The sequence below is a fragment of the Cyanistes caeruleus genome, chromosome Z, assembly GCF_971803275.1.
Source record: "Cyanistes caeruleus chromosome Z, bCyaCae1.hap1.1, whole genome shotgun sequence".
In the NCBI taxonomy this organism is placed as follows: Eukaryota; Metazoa; Chordata; class Aves; order Passeriformes; family Paridae; genus Cyanistes; species Cyanistes caeruleus.
Window position 1 is genome coordinate 8,373,696 of NC_141732.1, and position 17,719 is coordinate 8,391,414.

At 40.2% G+C, this 17,719-nt stretch overlaps 1 protein-coding gene and 3 long non-coding RNA genes across 5 annotated transcripts in view; 1 reads left to right on the top strand and 3 right to left on the bottom strand.

The window, feature by feature from the left end:
- Positions 1-3,638: 3,638 nt before the first annotated feature.
- On the bottom strand, positions 3,639-5,601 carry LOC147648077 (uncharacterized). The gene is made up of 2 exons (XR_015280577.1): positions 5,518-5,601; positions 3,639-5,433 (listed from the first exon to the last, which is right to left on the bottom strand). It is a non-coding gene; the product is annotated as an uncharacterized LOC147648077 (long non-coding RNA).
- A 312-nt stretch (positions 5,602-5,913) lies between these two features.
- Positions 5,914-10,838, bottom strand: SRP19 (signal recognition particle 19). The gene is made up of 6 exons (XM_086868095.1): positions 10,755-10,838; positions 10,473-10,620; positions 9,298-9,373; positions 8,268-8,339; positions 7,186-7,297; positions 5,914-6,239 (listed from the first exon to the last, which is right to left on the bottom strand). The coding sequence occupies exons 2-6, from the start codon at positions 10,514-10,516 to the stop codon at positions 6,106-6,108; spliced, it is 438 nt and encodes a 145-aa protein (XP_086724221.1). The 5' UTR covers positions 10,517-10,620; positions 10,755-10,838; the 3' UTR covers positions 5,914-6,105.
- The window catches only part of LOC111940698 (uncharacterized), a 33,094-nt gene continuing 26,046 nt past the window's right edge, over positions 10,672-17,719 (top strand). Inside the window, exons 1-4 of one of the 2 annotated variants that reach the window (XR_015280569.1) lie at positions 10,672-11,582; positions 12,220-12,524; positions 16,733-16,905; positions 17,326-17,414. This is a non-coding gene — a long non-coding RNA (uncharacterized LOC111940698). Of the gene's footprint in view, positions 11,924-12,219; positions 12,525-16,732; positions 16,906-17,325; positions 17,415-17,719 lie in introns of those variants that run through there. The other variant, XR_015280570.1, reaches the window with a different exon arrangement.
- Positions 12,289-13,828, bottom strand: LOC147648078 (uncharacterized). The gene is made up of 3 exons (XR_015280575.1): positions 13,759-13,828; positions 12,737-12,852; positions 12,289-12,376 (listed from the first exon to the last, which is right to left on the bottom strand). It is a non-coding gene; the product is annotated as an uncharacterized LOC147648078 (long non-coding RNA).

Genomic DNA, 17,719 nt, shown 5'->3' on the forward strand with positions numbered 1-17,719 from the left:
ACAATCCTGAACAGTTATTGGCAGTGGTGTTACACTTAAGACTTCTGTTGCCACTGTTTACAGGACATTTCATCTACTCTATCTGACTCCTTTCCAAATTCAGAAAAAAAGGAAAATAAGTTCAGGAAAACATAACCTCCTCTGGAATGATAACATCACCACTAGTGATAAAATAATGAAAACTCTTCAAACCAGAGCAAGCCAATTAACAAAGCATAGAAATTTGTGTAAGTAGTGGAAGGTGTGACCAGTATCTGTCAGGTCAAACCCTCACTACTTTTAATTTGACAAATAAAAGTAAGTTTCTTGAGCTTGCATTCCAGTCTTGCCAACTCTTTCTAAATAATCTGAGAATCAGTTAAATTTTTTATGACTAATTCCTTAGTCACCTTCTTCCCCTACTTCATATTCCATAAACAATAGTTTCCTTCTGCAATGGAGGAAGCGTGGAGTTTTTAAAGAACAAAACCACAAATCCTTGTAGGTTATGAGAGACTGTTTTTCTGTAAAGGGCACCTGACAAATATGATGAACATCTCATCTTCTAGGAAACTTCTACATCCAGTGTGATGGAATGAAACAGTATTTGAGGAATTACAACCCAGGGCTACTAAGGAAGTCCTCAGTTGTGCAACCACGTTGGTACAGCTTTTTGAAAATTTTGTTTCTTCCTGGTACAGAAACAATTAAGAAATTCTGTAGCAAAAAATCTTTAGATGGCCACATGAATTCATGACCTAGTCAAGTAAAAACAATTGAAGATGAACTTTGAATTTAGCATACTTTGGAATGCTGTATAGTTGGACACCTTTGCTGAGGCTATGGAATTCCACAAAACTTTGTATTTTGTATTACTGCATCTTTGCAGGAGGAGAATACTTAAAGACTTCTTAGACATATCTAAGTTCTGCTACTTTAGAAGCAAACAGATAAAACCCAAAAAAAATACATCACATAGAACCTCCAAATCTTGATAGATAAAAAGAGGCACACATGCTATTTCATAGGAAATAGCACCACAGTTCAGTTCCTACCTGGAATGTCCCCTACTCTTTCCCAGATCCCAAACTACCAAAGTCTTGTTCATTTCTTGCCGTCTCCCTTACATAGCCACTATGGCAAGGGGTACTTAATTATTTATTACTATTAATCATTATAATAATATAATTATTTAATAATAATAAAAATTATCTTTTTATTTAGGGGAAAATAACTCCTTTTCAAGGGAGTTATTTTCTTATTTCTCTTATCCTAAGAGAGAAAATAACCCCACAAATGCCAGTCTATAACAGGAAGAAGTTAAATAACTGGTGTCCAGTGACAGAGTATGTGGGAATAGTTCAAAGCTGTGCCAGGGGAAGTTCTGACTTGACACTGGGAAGAATTTCTTTACCAGGAGGGTGCTCAGACCTTGGAAAAGGTTTCCTAGAGAGCGTGGTCAATGCCCCAAGCCTGTCAATGTTGAGGCATTGGGACAATACCCTTAGTAGTGTACCTGAGCTGTTGGTCAGCCCTGAAGTGGTCAGGCAGTTGGTTTGGATGATCATTTTAGGTCACTTCCAACTGAAATAGTATATCCCATTCCATTCCAATGCATGTGTATCTCCAGAGAAGGAATCAAAGGAGCCATCTCTCATGCTCCCAAATAGAGCACTTACAAATATCCCACAGGTATATGTGCCCCAAAAGGGAGTTCTGGCTAAAAGTTTCTCTTAAACACATAAAAGGAACAGGATGTACCCACAACCAAGTTTTTTTAAGACCAGCTGTTTTTTGCAAAGTTACTTCATGGCTGAAGTCTGACAACTACATATAGTTACATATTATTGTCACTTCCCAAGTTAAAACACAAAAAATTTACCTTTTACAGCTCCCTTTAATGTCTTTACATTAAGAATTGAGTTATGGTTGTGCTTCTGCTATAGAAGCTACATGCTATACATCTGAAAGAATAAACCACCTATCTCACAGCAGTGCTGAATTCTCACTTTTAGTAATTCTGTTATTGATTGCCTGCATCACCACACCTCCCTGATGCTCAATATCAATGTTAACTTCCATTCCTGACACAGAAATTGTTGTAAGGATTGTTATAAGGATTTTGAGCTCATATGTCTATTTCAAATGTTTCATTTTTTCCTAGGTACCTACAAACTGTATAGGGAAATAACAGACATGTACTTTTAGAGAGCTAGACTGAAACACTAGTTTATTATCCATATTCCTCCTGTCCTGGATGCTAAATTCCCACTCATGGATGCACGCCTTCCTTTGTTACTGTTGCCACCTACAGGAAATCTCGGACCAGAGTCTCTTTCTAGCAATAATGCTGCATAAGTAAAACCTCACAGAAAACTGCAGATGCAAGGCAGGTGGAATAAAAAGGACATTCATTCTCACTCAGTTTCCCCCTCAAAAAATAAAATAATAATTAAATTTATTCACAGCATTCAGACTAAAAGTTTCAATATTTCTGTATTTTATATTTATATATATTTTAATATATATATTCTCCCAGTCCCACAATGGTCTGTAAGATTTTGCCTATTTCCAGAAATGAGGCATATCTCTTAACCGAGGAAGAACTGAGATGGTCTAGAGCTGCTTGTTTTTAATCCTCCAAGGAACCCAGTTTGTTAAAATACAGAAATGAAAGTCTAGTTTATAAACTTTTTCAGGAAAAGGATAGCTCTGTTAAACTTTGTGCTGCCTTGTTTAGGAACAAATATTGCTCATATAATATAATTAGTCTAAAGCTAGAAATCATAAAAAGCAAACCAGTCCCATTTAATGATGGGAGGATAAGAAGGTAGGAGTTAGTTAGAGAACTCAGTTTTCAACTTCCTAATGGTAGTGGTCTTCTGATTTCTTAGCAGGGCTTTAAAAAAAAATAAGGTGAACTTTACCCAAAATACCCACAAAGCTTTCTTTGTTAGTTTGACTTATTTACATTTTATGTATTTGAGCTCAATATTACGTTTTTTCAGAAGTTTTCTTGTCTTTCCTTGCAAGATTCCTAGACTTTAAAATAGCTATTATTTTGGGTTCTTAGATCAGGAAAGTTTGATAAGCAATGCCACTAAGATTCTTTCCTATACACACAGCTCAGACATTTCTGAAGGTATTTAATTTCAGACCACAATAAATTATATCCCACAAGACTTAAATTCCACATTTTTCAGCTGCCTGCAGTCTACAGCTCTGATTTACAAAAGTTAACCATAACATGATCATAATTTGGCTGGAGTCATCCTCCTTTAGTTCACATCATGGAGATGAGTTACGTCATACCAATCAATTTTCACAGCGCTCTCACTTTAAATAAAGTTGCAGAAAAATTACTCATCACTCAGCAAAATCCAGGAATAATTAAAGCCTAATAATCCATGGGCAATTATGGTCTTTATATCACGGGTGTATCTTCCACTTCTGGTATTTTTTCCTTATGTTGAAACTGACTGTAGCACTTCCCTAGAGTGGACATGCCTTAATAACCTCTAACCATGTCCAGTTTTCTGCTGCAAAAAACCCTTTTCTTGTATCATCTGTTTCCACATTTTGTACCTCATGGGATTTTGACAGCTCCCAGGGATACCATTTAACTAACTTCTCAAAATTTAGGCCAGACACTCTAAAGGTAGTTTGAATAAACTCTTACATCAACAGAAAAAAAAACAAACACTGAAGACATTTGTATTATGTTCATGGTCAATTACAGCCTTAGAACACAAGACTTACTCTCCTAAACATTTCTGTTTTAGAGAATCTGCATCCTGCTCACACTGAAGAACTAGAATTATCCCCAATAGTGAAAAGAGAGCAGGAGGGATGTGTGTGTGCACACAGACAGTCCTTTTCTGCAGAATCCAACATCACTCTGGAATGAATCATGGGGCGACATGGGCAGGGTCCGTGTGTTGGCTAAAAACTGATGCTGTGTTTGAGGGGTGGACTTGAGCATGGACACTATCACAGAGGTTTTCCATGGATGTGAAACAGGCAGTGTGATTAAGCTAAACAGTTAAAGCCTTTCTGTTACGAAGAATGAGGGATAAGATGTCAATATGAGGGGGCCAGGCAGCTCGAGTGTATCAGTCCCTCAAATCTACCAAAGCAAGAACTATGTGCTCACAGTGGGGGATCAACCATTGGATGGCTGGAAACACCCTTTGTACCACACCACTGTCGTAGGTCTTGAAAAGCAGCTCTTATGGAGGCACAGTACACCAAAAATAATTGAGTCAGACAATGGGATTCATTTCCAAAGCAACGTCATACACACTTGGGCCAAAGAGCATGGCACTGAGTGGGAATATCACGTTCCCTGTCATGCACCAGCCTCTGGAAAGATCAAATGATGCAATGGATGGTAAAAGACCACACTGACAGCAGTAGGTGGTGGGACCTTCACACCCTGGGGTGCACATTTAGCAAAGGCCACCTAGTCAGTCAACACCTAGGGATTGACCATCGGCCTGGTGTGACCCAGTCTGAACTCTTGCTCATTGTACAATGAGATAAAGTTCCTGTAATGAACATTAAAAATACGCTGGGGAAAAGAGTCCAAGTTATCCCTACCACAGACAAAGGTAAATCCATCCTGGGATTGCTTTTGCTCAGGGACCTGCATGAAATTAATTACTGTGTAACAGTGTGAATTATCACTCTATGATGGCCCTGTGCCCATCACCACATTGGCCACCTCGTGGTGCTGGTCTCCAACTCCCTTTTGATCACACATTGATGCAGACTGAACTTTGATGCAACCATGAGCACAGCAATGATGGATTTAGAGCTGATTTTCACATGCAACAGTCCAACACCACACACCTTCTTTCCTGTCTAAAAACTGGTTCTGACAGATGGAGCCCAGGTTCATGCACTCAGTGACTCAATGAACTTATGAACTCCATGGACTTCCATAGGGATGATCCATAATTTAAGGGAATGTTGTCTGTGTGTATACATGTACCAAAAAAAGGGAAAGTGATGGGGTTTTGGGAAGTGAGACTTGGCATGATAGAAATTATATGGAATAAGGGGTGCCTCCTGTCCTGATTCCAGTTGCAATCCAGTTAATTTTCTTCCCAGCAGCTGTTAATGCTATAGTTTGGATTCAGTGTTGAGAATAATGCTGGTAACACACAGGTGTTCTGCTTGTTCCTGAGCAGCGCTTATCTTAAACCCAGGACTTTTCCGTGACCCACACCCTACCAGTGAGGAGGTATGTGGCAAGCAGCCAGGACAGGTGACCCAAGCTGGCAAAAGGGATATTCCATATCATAGATTAGCAAGTCCAGTATATAAATAGGGGGAAAATTGGCCAGGAGGGGCTGATCACTGCTGGGCATGGGCTGGGCATCAGTCAGCAGGTGGTGAATAATTGTATTGTTCATCACTTGTTTTCATTTTTTTTCTCTTCTTAAAAAAAACCTGTGATGTAATTATATTTTATTATAATCACTTTCAATTGCATTATTGAATTTTATTTAGTTTAAATTATCAAATTGTTCTTACCTACACCCGCAATCTTCTTCTTTCCTGATTATCCTTCTGCACATCCCAGAGTGAGGGAGGAGCTAGATAGTGCATAGTTGCCAGCTGGGATGAAACCACAACAATTAGGTTGCTCAAAGTCCCATCCAGCCTGGGCTTGAACACTTCCAGGAATGGGGCATTCACAGCTTGTCTGTACAATCTCTGCCTCCACTACCCTCATGGTGAAGAATTTCTTCCTAATACAGAATAGCACAGAACTCAGACAGTTGCTTCACTATCATAAATATATGGTTTACTAAGGCAAACAGATTTCCAAAGGTGTGTATTTCTTTTGGGAAAAAATAATTCTCCTACCCACCCTGTTGGCTTATATTCTTCCACTTTGAATGTGAGTGCTAAAGTCAGACTTGCAGGTAATGTGTGAAAAGAGATTTATTGTTCCAAAGATGCAAAGCAGTTACATGCAATTCAATTCCGAGAAAAGCAGGCAGTTCTACTCAGCTTCACCCCTTCATTTCTTGCTTCATTTCCAAGTTGCTTCATGGTGTCCATCTGCACTTGTTTTAAGTACAACTATGCGAAGCAACAGGGACTCCAGATATCAATTTATTTCTTTTTCTTCCCTTTACCTTTCTTGCCTCCCTCTCCTTGCTGAAGGCTTTGATCGCTACCTCCCATCTTCTGAGTTCTTGTTTTCAGTTTGGGAATGGTTTCTGCAGCATACAGCATCACTGATTTACCTAAAATACAGGGAGAGATCAATGCATGCCTGCTATGTTAAGAATGGATATAAAGCCTAGGAGATCTGCTTCCTCCCCCAGTACAGAAAGCAGGTTGTGTAAAATTCTTGGGGGAAAGAAAAAAGTGGAGGACTGATAATGTCAGTGCAGACTGGAAAAGCCACATAACCTGACAATCTCCAAAGAGTCTACATGCTTCCTCATAGTTTTTCCCTCTGCCTCCTACTGGCCCAGAACACTGGAGACAGAATGATCAGGCAAAAGCTACATGCATTTTCAGAAAGGCACTGCTGCCTTCCAGCAGGACTCTGGTTTTAAATCATCTCCCTCTCTCAGCACGCTTATGCTACTGTACACCCAGCACTCTGCTCACTCTTTCCTTAAGATATATACTGTTTCTCTTTTATACAGGGATTCATCTCCAGAAAAAATGCAAAAGATTAAACTGTCATTCAAGATGAATAATTCCTATTAGTTAAGGGCAGCCGCTTCATTGTTAATTTATGAAAATGGCCAATAGAAAACTCATTTGAACTCAGTATTTTGTTTTATCAATTTAGCATCCACTCTGATGCCCAGATGATGTATGTATCCTAAAAAAACGGTGGAATTTAGCCATTTAAGCACTAAACTGTTTTAAATGTCAACAAAGCAGTAAGCTAAAACTAAACAGATGCTTTGTTCAACACAGCAATCACACAACATTGCCCTCAAACCCCTCCAATGACACTTCTGCAGAAGCAGCAGAATCAAAGGCAACAGCATTTTAAGAACTTTACTCAATGCTCACAACTTAATTTTGTTGACTTATGCAAACAAGATTTAATGTTAAACTGCAGGATTTATAATAGTTAAAATTAATTAAACAGGCTGTAAACATAAAATAAACCAAGCATTTCCAGTTTATTAACAGGTGAAATACCAAAACCCAGGCAACTCTACTCACGTGTTGGAAACTGAGGCAAACATGGGTTGCCATCATCTTGTTTGAGCTGGATTCTTACTCTACCTCTGTACTGCACATCTCTGTTCCACTCTCTGGGATACATCTTGTTTTTCTGTCATACAAAAGGAGAAATGTATTATAATGTGCATTGGCAGACACAACTGTTTCAGAGGCACTGCTGAAAACAACTGAACAATATTGTAAGCAAGCTGTTACAGGGACCATTTTACATCCCCAGTGGGTTGGACCACAGGGGTCCAGGTTTCTGTTTTATCTCCTCTCCTACAAACCCTTCTGGACACCTAGGAACAGCAAGTGATAGGTCATAGTCACTGCTTTTGGCTAATTACAGCCTTCATTCTTGATGAAACATCACAGGTTTCTCAGTACAGATGGTGTACACTGTTCAGATACTTCTGAAAAACAAAGTGATTTTTGAGACCAGGTTTTTGGGTACTTCTGGATCAGAACCTATATTCTTAGTAAAAACAACACCATTCTGAATTAATAATTAATTCTGAATTAATAATTACTTCTGCAAATAGCCTGTGAAGTTACCTCTCTAGACATCCAGACTCATTCCCTAAGGAAAAAGTAACAAATAAACTAAAAAGCAAGCATATACTGCAATAAAAAGCTAACATTCTCTGGCTGAAACCTAACTCCAAAGGATGATGAAGATTTCAATTATCAGAGTCCTATTCCTATACAAGACTCATTGCAAAGGTCATTACCTTCCATTAAAAACATTTTAATGGAAGCTGCAGAGTCGCAGCTTGCAACAACAGTTTTTATTCTGACACACTTTTAAGCATCCAGGAAAGCCTTCTAAGAAGGATGGTAAAACAGAAGTATTGGTTTTATAAGCTTTAAAAGTCACACTGTTTGAGACACCTGAGGTGTTCCTGACTTTCATCAGTTTTCCAACATTTACTTCATGATTATGGACAGTTATCATACAAAGCAAGCAAAGCTAATAACTAAACTTCTGAACCACATGTTATAAAGAAAGATATAATGAAAGAACAGAGACACATAACAAAATTTTGGTTTTTTTGTATGTGGGGATGTTTTTTAATTACCTCTAATAACACGTTGAATCCTACTGCTGCACATACATCCTGGATTTCTGTAGATGTGGGATTTTCAACAGCCTGTTGAAACAATGTGTTAAAATTAATTAGTTTCAACTATGATCTACCTATATAAAAACAGTTACCAGTTTCCCACCCTACACTCAGTAACTAGGAAAAGCTGATAGGGAAAGAGAAGATACAAATCTAGTGTAGAAGTCATCTGTCAGTGCTGCTGTGGTTTAGGAAACTTTAAAATAAAAAAAAAAAGGAATAAATAAAGGAAAAAAAAGAGCTAAGATGTCAGAAAACAGATGAGAGAATTCACTAAGACAGCAAGTTAAAGAATTGCTTAGAAATTAATTAACAGTTATTGTATGTACAGAGATACTAAAAGCTGTGAATCAGCAACAGCAAACTTACAACAAGTACTGAGGGAGGAAAAAAACCACAAAATTTCTATCCACAGGTCAGCAGATTCTTCCCATAGGTAGAATAGTTCCCATAGTTGCCTTTGACTGGCAACTTGCATACTCAAGAAAGATTTAAGAAAAACCAAAAAAAAAACCCTAAGCAGTAAGGAAAGCCTTTTACATTCCCAAAACTGCTTGCTAAGATTATTATAAACGAATGAGATGACACAAAACTATTTCTGGACAGATTCAAAGCAGAAATAACTACCATGCCTGTGTGTGACATACACAGGACACAGAATATGGGCTCATACAGTCACCAGAACCCAGTCATTAGCTAGCTACTCTTTTCAGTGTTGCTTTCAAATTCTGCAAACTACCTATGCAGGCAATTGAGTGCATTCAGTTCCTCATTAATTCACCAGCTTGCTCAAGGTGCTGTTTACGTGAAAGCAAACACTTCAGCCCAGGGCTCTCCTACTAAATTCACACACTGGCACTAGCTTACCTTCAAATACACTGTAGTTTCCACACCACTGCAGAATGGAAAGACCAGAGAGATGTATTTTTCAGCACTCTACACAGTGAAACAAAATGCCCTATTTCCCTACCACCAATGAAATTACCTTGTCTATAGGTATCCTTCTTCCTTCTGCTATTGTCTTCTTGTTGTTCAAATAAGCTGGATAAATGCAGATGAATCTAAAAAGGAAAAAGAGCGAGTTTAAGCAAGCTTCAACTTGCTTCAGCTCCTATACTTGACCTACTTATTGCTTATGCAGTAATTTCCTAGTAAAACAGAAAATAAATGTTATGGATACAACACAGAAGTTCCCACAGCAGCTCAGAACAATCATTAATTTTCTCTAGACTGCTTATTAAATATGTAAAAAATACAGTAAAAATGCTGTAAAATCCCACTTAGAGTTATCATGGATATTACATGACACTGTTGTTGGGGCATTATGTGTTCAAGGCATAGCACTACCCATTCTGAGAGAAAAAAAAAAAAGTCTGAAACAGAACCTTTTGACCTATTTCTTACATCTTTGAAACCTGACACACACTTATTTCCATGAAAAGAATGAACACGTCCTGAAAACCTTTTACTACACTATGAGCTAGGTTCTGTGATTTTATTTATTTATTTTTCAATTCACACACAGATCAACCCAGATAATTATCAAAGCTATTGAAAAACTGCATTTAGAAACTTGCTTCAGATTTTTCAATAGATTTACACCTATCAACTACATACACAGGATTAACGTGAAAGAACCTCAATTATACTAATTAGATAATTAAAAAAAACAACTAGCAGAGGAGATGTGGAAGAAGACCCGTATTGATTTGAATAAGGATTTATGAGAGCAAAAGAAAATAAGGAAAACTAATAAAACATATGGTGCAGGTTCCAATTAGCTGAATGACAAGAGAATGACAAGGATCACGTTCCTTGCTGCCTGTAAAGACGAGCCCAAATCACCTCAACTCCTAATGTTTTCTCCTTCTCTTGTCCAGTGTTTTTTTCCACTCTTTGCTACTGCCGTCTTTGAGCCGAGTAGGTCTGGGTTGTCCGCGGGAATCCCAATCTCCTCACTGGCTTCCCAGCCACACAAGTGCCGCCACCACCCCTTGTCCCACACGGAGTTCATTTCAACCACGATCATCCCTCGCTCCACAGGGATTTAAACCACCACCCCTTGCTCCGCTCGCGTTTTCTTTTTCGCGAGCCCTGAATGACGCCTAAACAAAAGAACCCCCGAAAAAGCCGAGCCCACACATGCCGTGCCCACAGTACCTCTCCTTGTCCGCCGGGGACGCGGCACCAGCAGCAGCGGCCATGACAGCAACACCCCGCCCCGCCCCGCCACGGCAGCGAGGGCCCGCCCCAATGGCCAGATGTAAGAGTCCACTGGCCAGTAGGGCTGTCTGTCAAGCGCCGCAGCCTGTGAGAACACGGTACGTCAGCGCTGGGGGCGCGCGCAGCGGGCTTCCGCCAGCCTGAGGGAGTGGAGGCGGGGACGGCGGAGGGGGAGGGTGTGCGAGCTCCGAGGGTGCGCGGTAACGCCTTGATACGCACCCGAACAATGGGCTGTAGGAGCCCGGACCCCTCGGAGTGTGTTCGGAGGACGTCAAAGCGCCGTGTGGTGTCCTTCACTCACAGAGCTCTAGCGGTGTTTGAATCAAAGATCTATCTGAGAAGTGACGGGAAACGTTTATTTGGTGACACCACAGCTTCCTGTACAATTACATGAAAAAAATAGGCTGAAGCTTAAGGAAAGAGCTACGGGGTCAGTAGTGGGTCCAGTTCTGTGTCACACTTTCATTAAGGCTATGGATGAGGGGCAGATGAGGCAGCACCTGAGCGATGGTGACCCTTGCTGGTGGCACCGAGCTGTGAGGGGGCTGATACACCAGAGGCGGTGCTGCCGTCCAGAGGGACCCGGACAGGCCGGGGAAAGGGGCTGACAGGAACCTCAAGCAGTTCAGCATGGGAAGAACCAAGTCCCGCAGCAGGGAACAGTCCCAGGCACCAGCATGGGCTGGGAATGCCCAGCTGGGAAGCAGTTCATCAGGAAAGCCCCTCCTGGTGGACCCTGATGGGGAAGTAAGACAGCAGTGTATCCCTGTGGCAAGGCCAGTGGTGTCTGGTTGTACCAGCAGAAGTGTTGCCAGCAGGCCGGGGCGGTAATCCTGTCCCTCAGCACTGGGAAAGCCAGACCAGGAGTGCCAGGCTCCCCAGGACACGGCAGACACAGTCACAACGGACAAAGTCCAGTGAATGGTCACCAAGGTCACAGCAAGGAGCAGCTCATCCTGGAGAAGAGAAGGCTCAGGGGATCTCACCAACGTACACAAACACCTGTAGGAAAGGTGCAAGGAGGATGGATCCAGGGTTTTTCCAGGGGTAAGCAGTAACAACACCAGAGACAATGGGCACACTGAAATGCGGGAAGTTCCCTCTGAACATCAGGAAACTCCTTTTCCCTTTGAGAGTGACCGAGCACTGACACAGGTTGCCCAGACAGGTGGCAGTATCTCCATCCTTGGAGATGCTGAAAAGCTGTATGGGAGTGATCCTGGACTACCAGCTCCTGGTAACCCTGCTGGAGCAGTGGTTGAACCAGATGACACCCAGAGGTCCCTGCCAGCTTCAGCCATTCAGTCATCCTGTGAATTTCACAGGTTATATTTTGTGCACTGTTACACTCTTCATACAGCAGCAAGTGCCAGGACAAAGAACTGAAGGTATCTATTCAGTATTTATCTGTGGTGGTGTCTTTTTTTTTATTATTATTTTTCTGCTCCAGCAACACATACAGTTGGCAACAAAATATTGAAGAGGGGATGCTAAGACCCAGTGCACACAGTAGCTTCCCCAGGGGAGAACTACAAGTACCATTCATTAAAACTTGAAAGAGTTAAGAGTTACAGAGAAGCTTCAGAAATAATCAGAGTGGCACAGATTAAAAAGTTATCATCTATTCAGGCTTTTGAATGACAAACAGTTTTGTTGTTTTCCGTCTTTGCTCTCATTCTGTCAGGATGAATGCACTGCACAAAGTACTGCAGAAAACACGAACAGCACAACTGTGCGGCATCAGCAGGAGCAAGCAGCTTTTTGAAGCATGACTGCAGCTGTCTGGGAGCAGCTCAGCCACTTGGCAGCTCCACACAAACATGACTCAACAAGCTCCTCGTCTGAAAAACAAGGTTATGTAAATGAGGAATATCAGTTATGAAGTTTTTGATGCAATACTTGTCCAGTGCTAAAGACAGTTTTTTTGAGGGTTATCTCCAGATTATCATCAAACTGACTGATACAGAAGCAAGTGTAGCTTTCTAAGAGGTAATCCATTACAAATAATTACTTAGGTATTTTGTTGCTTAGCAACAAAATGTTCTCATTAGCAGTAGCTTGATAAGGGATTTCCTGTGTTTTTCTTTCTTTGCACAGTGTTTTTGTTTTAAATCTCCATTACTTGCACACACTTGTCTTTCTGTTGAATGACTTTTTATTGAGACCCCTACCACCTAAAAAGTGTCAAGAGCTGCCATTACCTTGGGAGTTGTCCTGTTGTCCAGGTTGTCACTGCTTCAAACAATGCATCAACCAACAAGGGCAGAAGCTTCTTCTGCCAACTGCTGTCACTTGCTTTTAGCAAGATAGATGTGGGCTGTCGGGGAGGAGAGCAGTGTTAATGCACAGTGCGAGCACAGGGTAAGCTATGGACAGATCAGGGTGCAATATATTCAATATATGCAATATAATAGTCTCTCTGGAGGCATGGGGTGTGCATGAAATGTGGTCATCCTAGACCTTGTTACAAACCACACTGCCATTTGAGGTTTGAACAATATGAACGTTTCTTCTGGGACAAAGAGGTCTGAACCCACCAAAAGGGTATTAACATAAATCTACCTCTGCAGGACAGTGCTCTAGCAGGGTTTGAATCGAAGCACAAAGAAATTTATTTGGCATTGCCACAGCTTGATTTTTTTTAAAATTGAAAAACAGGCTAAAACTTAATGAAAAAATACTAAAATTTACTTCATACTATTCCCTTAGATTTCTGTAGTGGTCTTAGTTTCTCAGTTAGATTGTAAAGCAATTTCTGGTGCATCACCTTGAGAAACAGTGCTCTGAGAGTATGTTAAAGGCAGTGAACACTGCTGCAGTTTGTGAGTACCATCATTGCATATTAAGATTGCCCTCAGTCCACCTGATTCAGGGCACTGAGAAAGGTTTTGTGTATTTTAATGTTGTTTTATTTGACAGTTGTGTGTTATTTTTTTTTCTTCAAATTCACAGAGCTTTTAAATACCAACATATTAATGGCTTATCTTGTAAAACAACATTTAAATTTAGTATTGCAAAAAATACATAGCCTGTATCACAGTTTGTGGAATACAAAGAATACAAAGACAAAAATTATTTTCCACATCATTTTCAGATGGAAAAATAATTAAAAAATTGTCAGAAATGGAGTTTGTGGAATTACAGACTGGATTACATGGCAAACATAACTGACCACAGAGAGGAAGCATGGGGTTTTTTTCCTGCAGATCTTCTTATTACTTACCAATCTCCTTTATAGGTGCTAGAATTCACCATATCTTGAAACCAGGATGCCTAAAATGAAGCAGTGAGATGTCAGTTTAATCCCCATCATCACTGTAGAATTACTTCATTGAGTATATAGCATCCAATCACTGCATTTGTTCTAGTGCCATAAGAAATATATTTCAGAGTTGAATTCTGCATATTTCCAGCCTGAGGAATTCAGAGACAGAAGTAGGTCACAAAGCATTCCAGCTCAGACACGCTGTAGCTGCATGCATTTCCTGAGGATCTGCTGGCCGTGGACTCAGAAATGGAAAGAAGCACTCAACACCTGACAGCTTTTAAACATTTTAAAGCACTATGAAGAGAAGGTACAATTGCTGGTGAGGATAGGACTTGTACACGTCTGCAGCAAAACATCAAAACTGCAGATAATGCCTTTGGAGAGTAGTAGCAGGGATACTGGTCTTGGAAAGTTGTGTTTAAGTTGTTGAAGTTATTCCATCTGCGGCCTCTGCAGTGGAAGGGAAGGGGCAGAGAATGAGAATTGCACTACAAAACCTTAAAGCAGAGAATTCTCTCTATATACACTGTCACTAGCAAGTCAGGTGTCCTGATTGAGACTATTTTTACTGTTAATGGTGTGTGAGGAAGAAAAATAACAAAAAAAAATCCCCAACAGAAACCAAACAGAAAACTTCCCCAAACCTCAAAGGAAACCCATTCCCAAACAAAACAACCCCATAACAAGAGCCCTGTACAAATATGAAATGGAAATTCAACGTGGTTGTGACAGATAGCTGTAATTCACCTGGGGTAAATGCAAATGCCCTAACTGGAAGTGGGAGCCAAAGAAAATGGAGATGATTTGAGGTGACACAGTGTTTTACTGGAAGTGTCACATACACCTACTTACTCAGACCTTGCATCCATGTTCAGTTTCTTCTCACTTGAGGCTACACTCCATAGTCTAAACATGCTAAAAACACCTATATAATAATAGGACTAGTGAAGTTTCAGGAGGGGGCAGATTTACAGCTGGATTGGTGGAACAGCTCTGTAGTGGACTGCAAATGAAATGCAGGGATGGCAGGGACGTAGAGGGAAATCTTCATTTGTTCAATTGCTACTGAAGATAAGGGGGGAACATGGGAAGAATTTTCTTCACAATTTTTGTAAATGAGAATTCCAGAAGGATATTTTTAAGTAAAATACAAGGGCTGGGAAAAATCCCACAGAACTTTCATTGTGAAAAACAGTTCATGAATTATGACTCAAGTTGGAAGTAATAGGCAGGTCTGTCCAGCAGTGAATTTTCAACAGCAAAGAGAGGAAATGATGCTGTCTTTAATTTAGTTTTCATTTTGCTGGTATTTACTTACCATGAAACTTCAACACACAGAATTAACCACACTAAGTGGTCACTTTTATAAGACTGTATGCACCATTTTCCCAAATCAAGTGGCATCCCTACCCACGGCAGAGTTTCAACCCAGAACTGGATCATTTCTAAGGTCCCTTTCCTACTCAAGCCATTCTGTGACTTTAAATCCACCGACTGCCTTTCCGTTTTAACGATCCAGAATCCTGTCTGCTGCATAAGTGCTTTCTGAAGAGGCACTACCTCATACTCATATGAACCAGCAGAAGCACCACTTCTGTTCATCTCAATGGCAGAGGACAATAAACATCAATAGCTTATTTAAGGAGTGTGGGATGTTCTAAAGCCACTTGAGGCTTAAATGTCTCAATCTGTGTAAGTGCTGCACCACCAAGAGCAGCTAACAAGTGGCCTTGAAACAACCAGCCTGATTTGTATGGTGTTTGGAGCTAAAAGTCTTTTGGAATATGTCACCTAGATACACGCCTTGACTTGCATGAGTTAATGTAGGAAGTAAGCAAACAATTTATACAGTGTTTCACTGAGATCCTGAGGGGAATGCTGTGCACCACATTGTCAAGATTCTACCCAAATCCCTATTAACAGGCCACAATGGAATTGGCAAAGTGGAAGACCATGTATTTCTGTCACGGTGATACTGGTGGTTGGGTTCTTATTCTCCAGGACCAAGACTGATGAGAGAGAAGCTGTTTTCTCATCTTCAGGCTTAGTTGTTTATTTTTTCCTTATCTGTATTACACATATACAGAGTACAAGGAGCTACATACACTAAGATAGAAAGGTGCAGAATGGAGAACAAAGAATCTCTCCAAGGTCTTTTATATGTCTATTTGTCCAGTAATCAAATGCCAAGTAAGTTATTTTTCTTAGTGACCCAATGACCCAACACCTGTGTGCTGCACTGCAGAATTCTTTATCCAAGCCTTAGAAGAAGGTGAAGGGAGGAGAAAGGGACAACACCCTAAATCCTCCATGTTGTCTCTTATTCACTAATGCAGTTTAAACCCTAAACTTTAACTTTCTCACCCAGTGGCTTAAGAAAACTCTTTCCAACCTACACACTCACACTATTAGTTTATTTACTTAACTTTAAAAGCTGTCTCGATGGTGTTATGCTAAATGCAGTGCTCTCTTGAGTGTCAGAGCCAGGCACCACAGATAAGGGCCCATTTCTTGTGCCTCTGACCCCAGCAGATTTCTACCCACGTCTCACTCCTTCTGGTTGCAAAGACTATTTCTTAAGTACAGATCTGAGTTTTACACCCATTCTTTGTCCTTCTGTTTCAGCCTTGTAAAGCAGCTGACAGCTGTGTAAATTCACAGCTGTGTACAGCCAGCTTCCAAGATCTAAAGAAACCATCAGTCATCTTTGTGTGACACAATAATACAGTATTTGCACTGAATTCATAGCTTTCACTTCAGCTAGATTTTCACTTCCAACAAGTCCAAGTGATTTATGTTCTGGTTTTGGCTGGGATAGTTAATTTTCTTTCTAGTAAACAGTATAGTACTGTGTTTTGAATTTAGTATGAAAATGTTGAAAATGCACTGATGCTCTTGTTGCTAAATTAAGTTTCTCATGCTCTGCCAGGAAGAGAGCTGAGGAGCACAAGAAGTTGAGTGGGGGGACACATAAACTGGCCAAAGGAATATTCCAGACCTTACTGGCATCATGCTGAGGATATACTTGTGGAGAAAGTGGGCTGGAGACTCATGCTGAGGGATTGCCTAGGAATCAGTCAGCAAGTGGTGAGCAACTGTATTGTGAGTAACTTGTTTTGTGTATTCTCTATTATTTTGATGTATATTCACTATTATTATTATCATCATAATCATAATTTTCTTCCTTTTCTGTTTATTTAACTATCTTTATCTGAATCTATGAGTTTTCTCATTTTTACTCTTCTGATTGTCTCCCCCATCCCACTGGAGGGGAGTGAGTGGCTGCGTAGTGCTTGGTTGCCAACTGTGGTTAAAGAATGCCACTTAAAACACTTGCAAAGTGTCAAATAATCCATCACAGCTGTTCAGCTACTCAGTGTAGTAGGAAAAAAAAAAGGATGCCAACACTTTTTCATCACCCAATGGAATAACAAAATACTACAAAAATAATAAAAATTGGGAGTTTTCTCATAATTCATATTATGGCTTAATTTTTAGAACTGCTTTTGTGTTCTTCCACAGTTACTTACAGTGTGATGTGTGCCATTGCAGACCTTAGCAATAGTCAGGTAAGATGCACAAGCCTTCCCCTGCTACCAATGTGCTTTTTGTACAGAGGATTGTTAGACCTTCATTTGTATTTAATATAATCACCACTCAAAGTCTCCTTGTTTTCATGATCTCTACTGACTTTAAATTGCAGATGATAGTTATAAAGCTTAAAAAAATTATTATTCTTAATAAAACATTTAAATTTCTAGCAAGGCAATTTCTTTTTCTGCATATAAACCAAAACTTAGGTGAATTTTTTTTCTAGAATAACTTGAAAATCAGATACCAGCTAATCAGTCATCAAATTAGAACTCAATATGAAAAAGTGGTACAACAATTAGAAAAGAAGGGATCTTAGTAATCA

Coding starts and splice junctions, on each gene's coding strand:
- SRP19 (XM_086868095.1), bottom strand. CDS start 10,516: ATGGCCGCTGCTGCTGGTGCCGCGTCCCCGGCGGACAAGGAGAG. Junction 8,340..9,297: donor GAAGGATACCTATAGACAAG/GTAATTTCATTG, acceptor TTGTTTCAACAG/GCTGTTGAAAATCCCACATC. Junction 7,298..8,267: donor GATTCAACGTGTTATTAGAG/GTAATTAAAAAA, acceptor TTTGTATGACAG/AAAAACAAGATGTATCCCAG.